The sequence below is a fragment of the Lipotes vexillifer genome, unplaced genomic scaffold (genome assembly GCF_000442215.2).
Source record: "Lipotes vexillifer unplaced genomic scaffold, Lipotes_vexillifer_v1.1 scaffold1432, whole genome shotgun sequence".
NCBI classification, from domain to species: Eukaryota; Metazoa; Chordata; class Mammalia; order Artiodactyla; family Lipotidae; genus Lipotes; species Lipotes vexillifer.
Window position 1 is genome coordinate 619,632 of NW_006795398.1, and position 9,846 is coordinate 629,477.

The window sequence follows — 9,846 nt, forward strand, 5'->3', positions numbered from 1 at the left end:
GGGGCAGAGACCCCTGCGGGATGATCTGATTAAGGTTTAACTCCTGGAGATCAAGCACTGGGCCTTCCCACTCCTGTCTCAAGGCAGCCTCACAAGAACCACACTCAAATGCACACAGAACAGCCACGCCTTCCCTCCCACATGTTTATACTGCTTTCCAGGTGGGCAGCCCTCCGGTCAGCTCCATCCGTTCAAATAGCCAATAGGGAGGACACAATTTTACCATATTGTCTAACTCTCATTCCCTGGCGTGGTAGCAACAGAACCGAGGTGTGTTTTCTACCTTTGTGTTACCTCTTCACTGTACGATCCCAATGGGAAATACTGCCTCCTGAAGGGTTCCTTATTTGGAATCAAAGGCCTTAAGCCCACTATTTATAAACACGCCCATCCTAAGTTTTCGTTACTGTTTTACAGATGTTGGTAACTAGAGCCTAAAGCGATACAATGCTTTTTTGAATTTATATTATTAAGTCAACACACAGTCAGATCTATGCTTGTGAGCTTCTAATCTTGTCTTGGACTAAAGTCAGCTGTTAGTTTTCTGGATTGTACAAGAAGTGACTCCCGCTCTCCCTTTAAAATCCATTTTCCTTTATTCGTCTTCCTTCCTTCTCTCCTGCTTTCCTTTCTTCCTTCCATCTTTCCTCCCTCCCTTCCCCTCTCCCTTCCTTCCTTCCACAAATATATATGGGATATTTTCTAAGGTACTCGCCTCTTGAAGCAGAGCCCAGTTTCTGATTCTTCTAATTCCCAAGGAGGTCCTTGGTTCTGATAGGACCACCCACCATTGCTGTCCCCAAAGCTGCTTTCTTGACATGTGTGTCCTTTCTTCTGTCCTCCTCAACCAAATCCCTCTTACCACCAAGAGTCCCTTTTCCTTCTTTTTCTTTTTTCTATCAATTCATTTTCTTATCAGAACACCCACATTCATCAATGCCCCCTTTAAATCTGTGATGCACAAAATGAAAACTGTTGTAATGAACATCCTGGCAAATCTAAAGTCCCCTCTGTTTTAGGGGGTCTATAAACTTCGTACGTGTACAGAATCGCAGTAAGTTATAGTTTAAAGCAATTCTCTCTTATCGCTCCTTAAAAATGTCATTTTCCTTTGAACATGACCTTGGAAATAAAATCATGGATGAAAGTTATAAACTTGAGTGGAAATTCTGAGCTCTTGAGGCTATTATGATAGCACACTATTAACAATAAGTAAAGCTACAAAGTGCTGATCATATGCCAGGTTCTGTGGTGTTCTATAAATACAGTTATTCTAATTCTCACAACTCTATAAGACATCATTATTGTGTCACCATTACCCCATTTTTTAGATGCAAAAACACCAACTCGGCAGATCGAGTGACTGGTCTGAGTTCACACTACTGGTGAGGAATAGAGCTAGATTTTGAGCCCCGTGAGTCTGGTTTCAGAGTCTGTGTCCTTGTCAGCTGTGCGACCACCCCATCTCTGGCCCTGCCTTGGAGTTGTGTTCTGAACTTCCTTACACACGAACATGAGCAAAGGCAGAGGTTGGGAGGCATGGAGGTAGCCAGGCAATTTTTCTGAGCGCTACATTTGTATAAGCTCACTCCATCCTTCCAACCACCCTATGAGGCCCCTCTTATTATCATCCCCATTCACAGTTGAGGAATTGCAAAGTTAAGTAACTTGCCCAGTGGGAAGCTTGGTTGTTAGCCCAGGTAAACTGGCACTGTGTTTAATCATTATGCTGCCACTTTCATCTCCAAGACAGGAAGGAAATAGTAACCCCACTCACATAAGCCATCAGGAGGTGACGTCCTTCTTACCTCCGCCATTCCCTGCACTACTTTCTGCTTATCCACCTGTAAGATACCATTCTTCGCTGTGCGAGACACGTGCAGCTCGTGCCAGTGACCCAGGGTGAGGGGCTCTTCACTCCTGTTGAAGGAAGGAAACTGAGCATGGGTTAGCACCACTGGCGTTAGAAATAATGTCCACCAATCTGGCTCACATGAAACGTGCCAACCTTAGGCACCTCACTCCCTTCAGCAAAAAGAAAACCCTTCTCTCTTTCTTGGTAAACACAGCAGTGCTAGCTCCATTTACTGGACCCCTTCATGGGAGGAGTAAGCATCTCACTTATCATTTTACTTATTCCTTACAACAAGTCTGAAATGGGGGTAGGATTAGTCTGGTTTTCAAGATGAGGGGTGACATGAGGCTAAAGTGTGATCAGAGTTGCATACAAGCTTTGAAGAAGAGAAAATTATATAGGCTATGATGTAAAACAGATTCCTTGATGTACTGATATCTGTAGCATCCTCTGAAATGCATAAAAAATAAGATGGGTGGATGGATGGATGGATGGATGGATGGGGAATATACAGATAAATAGATACATGATAAAGCAAATACAGTAGAATGTTAATTGTAGACTATAGGTGGTGGGTATAAGGATCTTACTGTACAATTCTTTCAACTTTTCTGTATGTTTGAAATGTTTCATAATAAAATACTGGGGGGACAGTTTCCATGTTGTCTGATATTGTGAAGAGGATTAAAAGTACTTTACAAGTTCAATTATTAATTCAAGATGGAAACACTTGAAGTTTAAATGATATTGATAAGAGTTTTACATGTTCCATTTTACAGCGAGGTGTGTAAAAGGGTATAAGTATTGCATTTGTGTTTCTAAAGATGTCTCTATAGTTCCTGGCCTTCACTGAACCTCCCAATTATTTTTTGGTCCTGGATCATCTTTAGAAACCCACCAGGAATACCAATGGGCACAATTATTGAAAGGTCTCCACCCGCTCACTTGATTTTTTGCTCTGGAGAATGCTTTTGCCATTTGTCCTTAGCAATTAGAATTTAATCACCTTGGCTCAATCAATATGCAATAAAGATCTTGTTCAGCAGCCCATCTCCATAATAACCAACGGCGCCTGAGCCTGTTCTTGTTGCGTAGAGGTCGTTCCCCGTCGACACGCTGCTTCCCTCATCAGAGTGTTACTGACTGTGGCCATTATGAGCTCACTGCAGTTGTCTCGATTTTTGAATCAAGTTCAGACCACCTTATCCTTTTCCTAAAGTTAAAATGATTTGGCCAATTCCGCAGCTTCCTGTAGTTGAGACTTTCACTGAACTGTCTTAATGAAGCAGGAAGTCTTGGAACTGGTTTTCAGAATAAACATCTTCCAAAGCGCCGTCTGAAACACTAACCGTGATCGGTGTGGTCAGTTACACTGGAGAAGGGATGGCCCAGGGGAGCAGACGGTGGTCTGTTCCTTGGAATCTCTGAGTTCTTGCCTCCTTTTCATCACACCTAATACTAAAGAATTCTTTTTCCAGGAGCCTTTCCTGACAGGCAGGGAAGCAATAACTTATGTGGAAAAAAAAAAAAGAAAAACACCTCTTGTCAAAAATAGAAACAGAATTATGAACGAGGGAAATGCTGGACTTCTAAGGTTCCACTGTGACCCCATAGCTGGAGCTGCCACTGTTGAGGTGCAGGGGGCAGGGGGCAATCTGTGCAGGAGGAGGGCTGATGAGCCCTGACCCTCCCCAGCCCTTTCTGTTCATTCCTCCTCCAGGAAGAGGCCATTTGAAAGTACAAGGTGATATTCAAGGAGTCTTCCTTTCTTGAACTGACAAATAATTCTAAGTGAATTGCTTAGACTGTTTTGCATAATCATATGTAAATTGAATCAATTAAATACCCACCAAAGTTGTCTTGAGACATAGGATGTTCTTGCCTAACCAGAGGTACAAAAGTGTCCATTCCCCAAGGTGGGAGGGCTCAGTGATGTGTAGGAATTCAGCTCTTAAGGACAAAAATGAACTGTCCTTTTAAAGAATTGTTGAAATCTAATGCAGTAAGCACTTCCCATCAGCCATGAAAAATGATCAGCAATTAAGGGCAACGCATGGCTATAAGATCTCAGCGACAAACTCTTTCTAGAAATGACAGTCTAGCAATATGAATTGTGATTCAACACAGCCCACGATTTCCTTTAAAACAACAACAAAGACTAACCGATTTCCTGCTGCAGGGCACTGTTGAACAAAACACCACAGTGTGTTTCAAAAGCGAAGAAATCCGCCAAATGTAGGAACAAGAGGCATGCCTGCATTAGATTAGCAGGCCTCCCGCTTGAAGGTAAAAACTACCATGGGAGGAACACAGTGAGAAGAGGGAGACATAAACAAGTAGGAAAAATATCTGCACCTCCCAACTGCAGGCTCTGAGGGATTCACAAAGATGCTGCCACACTGTATGGGAACAATCGATCTGCTAAGACAATGAATAGTACAAACTAGATAACAGAAGGAAAGTTTTGATAACCCAGAACCCAACCTGCAGACACCAGCAAGCGCTTTAGAAGCACTTAGTTACTCCATGCTATTGAAACCAGTCATCACACAGCCTTCACCAGCACGTTGGTCAGGGAAGGGTCTTTGCAGTTGCTGGTGATTTGCTATCGGCTTCTCTATATGGAGAATAATAAGAGCCATGCCAAATAACTAGTTGCCACCAAAGAAATAAAGCAAGAGGAAAGTTAAAATTTAAAGTGAGGCCACCCCAATCTATTGATGCATAGCAATGAATGATTACGTGATAATTATGTATTTATTCACGTATGAGCATGTGTAATGTAATGCCACAGTGTGGTCACTCAATGCTGGTGAGGAAGTCGGTGTCCTTTTGAAATCCTCTTAATCTAATGGAAACAACTTGTTAAGCTCCTATCAATAGGACGGTTGTGGGGAATAGGGCAGATGAATAATAATTTGATGCTTTTGTTTTGTTTTGTTTTGTTTTGTTTTTTGCGGTACGCGGGCCTCTCACTGTCGTGGCCTCTCCCGTTGCGGAGCACAGGCTCCGGACGCGCAGGCTCAGCGGCCGTGGCTCACGGGCCCAGCCGCTCCGCGGCACGTGGGATCTTCCCGGACCGGGGCACGAACCCGTGTCCCCTGCATCGGCAGGCGGACTCTCAACCACTGCGCCACCAGGGAAGCTTTGTTTTTAAGTGATTGTGGCTCTGATACACACTACTTCCAATGGACAAAATAAATAAATAAATAAAGTGAGGTCACCAAGGAAATTTCTGTTCATTACATTTCTATTGGTACTTTTTAAACTAGTTGTCATATATTTGCCCACTAAGTGATGCTCTGAGCAAGGTGCTGATTGACAGTTTATCACGTTTCTGCTGATTGCGCTGCATGATCTTAGGTGGAGAGGACTGGGTAGTTATTCAAGAAGAGGAAACCTTGCCAGTAGGAGAGCATGATCTCTGGGAAGCACGTCATCTGTATGAATCAGGACAGGTTTCAGAAAAGATAACTGTGTAGGCAAGACAGGAAGAGAGCAAGCTGGTAGATGACAAATTTGTCTTTCTTCAAAGTGACTGTTGACTGGCTTTTGAGGGGAGGGGGACCCTGACGGTCTCAGCCCTTACCTGAGAACACCAGTCCCAGAGCCGCAGTCAAAGCGGAACTCCACGTGGCCCCCTGCCATGTTGATAGACAGGAAGTCTTTGCTGCCCGTGTCATAGCTGTACAGGAGGACGCCGTCATCTGAGTCAGGCCAAAACGTGATCTCGAACGCCATGAAGGAAAGGTAATGCCTGGGCTCCAGTGGCCAGGGTGTTGCAGCGTAGGACCTCAGAGACTCTCTGAACTGAGGAATGGTCAAGGTGAAAGCTGAAAGAACAAGCACGTGGTTAGAAATCCCTCCGTGCCAGAACCAGCATCTTCTTTTCCTCCTGGGTACAGAACTAAACTCTATTTCTCAGCTGCTCTGAAGATAGGTGGGTGGCGTAGCTGAGTTCTGGCCACTGGAATGTGGGTGGGAGTAGTACACAGAATTCCAGGTCTGGCCCCTAAGGCTTCCCTCCATCCTCCACTTGTTCCTTCTTCTTCCCCTGCTGGCTGGATGCAGGAATCCGCGGAGGATTCTAAGACGCCAGCAGAACCACTAGAAGGCAGGCGTCTGCGCCCCCGAATGACTACGTGGGGCAGAGCACACTCCTCCCACTGACCTTCAGTGATGTGAGCAAAGATCAACCGTTAGTGTGTTAGGCTACAGAAATACGAGGATGGTGTGTAACAGCTTTGGCTTACCCTGACTCACAACGCCCTCTTCTAGGTGACGAGAAATTTGAGATTATACAGAGTTAAAAAAAACACTTTTCCCCGGGATGGTGTCTTAGGGCCAAATCTGAACCACTGGCAGAAAAGTTAAAACATGTTCAATGCTGTTTGGGTGTTCCAAAACCTTTTAAGTCTTTCAAAATTTCCATTATTATATGTGTGTATTTGTGTGTGCGTGTGTGTTTACATGTATGTATACATATATGTGTATATATATAAATATAATCAATATATACAGTATTGAGAGGTAGAATAATTCAGCAGAACAGTACAAAGAGAAAGAAACATCACATTGTTAATGTTTCTGTGTGTACCTTCCCAACATTTTCTCTGAAACCATCAGATATTCTAAGGAGCCTGAGCTGTGAATGCTTCAAATTCTGACACAAACCACACAAATATAGGCTTTTCAAAGCTATGTGAGGGCCAAGATGAGCCCACCAAAGCCTGGCCCAGGAACATCTTAAAGAGAACTTGTCTTTGGCTGGTTTGCCACTCTGACACCTGAAGACACTCCAACCTGGTTAAAGAAAAGATTCTCCCATCCCTCCCAACAAAGCAACATTAATCCCATAAAAATATATGGGACCTTGCTAAAAGTACATTGATGAAAAATTACATCAACATGAATTAACAATGCAGACAGAAATCGCCATCAGCTTGCTTCTTTCTCACCATCTTCACAGTGTCGACCTCTAAATCCCAGGGGACAGAGGCAAATGTAGGAGTCAGCTTTGCTTGCTGTGCAGGTGCCACCATTGATGCAGGAGGCTTCATCGCAGATTCCACTGCTGCATTCCCCTAAATACAGAATGGGAATGACAAAGCCAATTCATCACGTGAGCCAGTCCAAGACTGAGCACGCCCACAGCTCACGATTCTGAACAAATACAGTTCGTGCCCCACTCCTGTTGATTTGCTCCTCTGCACAACTGCAAAGCAGCTTTCAGGATAAGTGGAACTTCCCTTCATTTTAATTTGATTTTGGTTTACTCTTTATGAAGGGCCACAGGGATGCTTTAAAACATGGCGGACACAGTAAATCAAATAACAAATAACTGGGCAATTTTATGACCACTGACAGGGATGACAGAGTTGTTTCTGCCTGTAACTCATCTCGCTGTTGTTCTCACAAGAGTGTGTTACCATCCCTCCAATGTCAGCAGAGTGTTTATGTTAAAAGCATTCTCATTTGTTTGGCCCCAATTACCTTAAGTGCTGCCCGCCTTCTTGGTTGAACGTTGGGTCAAGCAAGATAAGCACAGGAGGAGGTAAGGAGCCTTGTCGAAGCTTATTAACTGCCCTGGACTGTCAACTTGTCTGTCTGGAGCAGGGAGGGGAGTGGGGGGGGCTCCATAATACCTTAGCAGGGGGTTCCAGAATCTCTACTTCTAAACTCAAGGTTACAGTCTTATGAGGGACAGCAAGGTGACCGGAAGTAAAAAGTGCTGAAAGGTTCAACATCAGATGGGTTAGTTCTCTCTACCAAACACACATCGGAGAGACCCGTGAAGGGTACACTTGGTCATTTTCAAGTGTAGGTCACCAGATGAAGTGAAAACAAACTGACTTTTCCTGGGCTGCTTTTCTTCTGCTCCTTTGCTCTTCCTTTTCTCCTTGTGTATAAGAAATAAATTAGGCAGATGGGCCACAACGTGGCCCAGAACTACAAAGGTGAGTCCAAAGCCCATTTTCTTGGGATGGAGGCAAAGGGGTGCATCTCTGGTTGAGCCACGAGGGGTCCAGCTCTGCATCGCACAGTCTCCAATGTGACGCCTGTGGGAGCTGGTAGCCGCCCCCCTACACCCCTACACCCCTCCACCGCCGTGAGATGAGGAACCCCTGTGGCCTGATTGTGTCATCTCAACAGGTGAGTCTCTCATCCTTTCGTCATCAGTCATCTGTTTTTGTTGAATGGATCCAGTCGTTTCTTTTCCGAAAGCCTCCTCAGGAGGAGGGGGAAGGGCTTGGCATACCGTGTACCCAGGAGAGGAGACCCACTCCAGGAGCTGATAACAGAATTTAATGACAGCCCTTCCAGATGGCTTGCCTCTCCAGCCAGGTGGGCTGGCCTCTATGAATTCCAGCTGGGGGCCACTGGAAGTTCAGGCAGAAGTGACGGTGGTCTCTTTTTTTTTTCAGCCACAGCCCTGAGAGCACTGCCAGCAGCCACAGCCTCCATAGAGAGGCCAACTTGAATTTAGAGAGCCAAACTCTCACAGGTCCCCGTGCTCCACCGATTTCGGTGGGCTGGGAGGCTTTCTCAGAGAAGGGCTGGTCCCACAGGAAGAAGTGGAGTCCTTGGCTTATCTTAGATACACACGGGAAAAATTAGTTTACAAATTTGCTTTGTAACTATTTTTTATAGGTGGGAGTTGACGGGGAGGGGTGTTGAAAGCCAGCCAGAGATGTTTACTGGATGAAAGCAGTGTTTCAGCAAGACTGTGCTGGCAATGGTATGCAAGATAGATTGTGAGCTATGGGGGTGGGAAAGAGGAGAGAAATCCTACGGGGAGGTAAACTGCAGCTGGAGAGGGTGCTCGCAGAGGAAATGGAGAGAAAATGAACAATCAAAGGCGCAGAGGGCAAGCAGGAGTAGCCAGTTCATTCTAGAAGCTGAAGGTGGAAGGAGACTCCAGCATAACCTCAAGGCTTCTAGCTGGGAAGACCGAAAGGAGAGTGGCAAGAGAAAGGAAACGAGGGAAGCTGCGAACAGGACCTGGCTGCCAATGAGCAGAGCAGCTGGCTTTCGTTCAACCTAAGCATAAGGTGATGGTGGAAATAACTGCTGCTGAGCCCTTCCTGCACACAGGTGAGGGCTGGAGGGGCCGCAGCAAGGTAGGAGCGACCCTGATACCAAGAACATATGTGCTCCTTGAGAGGACAGGATGGAAGGGCCCCTGGAAATCCCAGGGCACCGAAGGAGGGTGAGGAACTGGCAGAGAAGACAAAGGGGGAACAGATGAAGGACACAGAGGACCCAGACAAGGTGGGTTCCCAGAAGCTCAGGGTAAGCAAAAGCCAAGAGAGAAGTCAAGTGAATACCGCTGAGAGGTCCAGCAGGTGTCTGCAAAGAAAGAACCACTCACAGCTTCAGGGGAGCAGCTTTGCTCTGCAGTGGAAGGCAGAACCCCAGCACAGGAAGTACAGACATGGGGCCTGGAGGGTTGCTGGACTCAGGTTTTGAAAGGAGGAGAGAAGTCCGCAGGGTTCCCGAATCAGAAAGGTCCAGGGTCACGCAAACATGGCACTGGTTGAAGCTGGGGAGGACTGAGTGGGCGTGAATAAGCTAGAGCAAGGCGTCCATGAACGTTGATGGGGAAAAACTTTTATCTTTATTTTCCATGATCTCTAACTGGACCTGACTATTTCCCTTACTTATTAATGGAGGTAACGAATCTCCAGTATTAGCAGTTCTTGTGAATTGTGCCCAATGGACCTGAGAATGGGGTGAATCACTTTCCATTTGCTGCGGGTATCTCAAAACATCATTTATTCTCATCACTCCTTTGACAGCATGGTCGTTATTGCACCCACCATTGAAGAATCCTGTTCTTTAGTGCTTTATAAAGAAGGATATACATTACTATAATAACAGAACTTTATTATATAGCTTTATTTCAATATAACTTTTTCCTATCATGTATATTTATTAACTGCATTTGAAAACATCTTTCTTTTTTTTTTTTTTTTTTTTTTTTTTTTTTT

At 45.2% G+C, this 9,846-nt stretch overlaps 1 protein-coding gene across 7 annotated transcripts in view; it reads right to left on the bottom strand.

Moving 5' to 3' along the window:
• The window catches only part of EGFLAM (EGF like, fibronectin type III and laminin G domains), a 172,621-nt gene that overhangs the window by 27,039 nt on the left and 135,736 nt on the right, over positions 1-9,846 (bottom strand). For all 7 annotated transcript variants that reach the window (XM_007467614.1, XM_007467616.1, XM_007467620.1 and 4 more), the window contains 3 exons: positions 6,814-6,939; positions 5,445-5,688; positions 1,809-1,920 (listed from right to left, as the gene is read on the bottom strand). In XM_007467614.1, the coding sequence (XP_007467676.1) occupies positions 1,809-1,920; positions 5,445-5,688; positions 6,814-6,939 (482 nt within the window). The remainder of the gene's footprint in view (positions 1-1,808; positions 1,921-5,444; positions 5,689-6,813; positions 6,940-9,846) is intronic.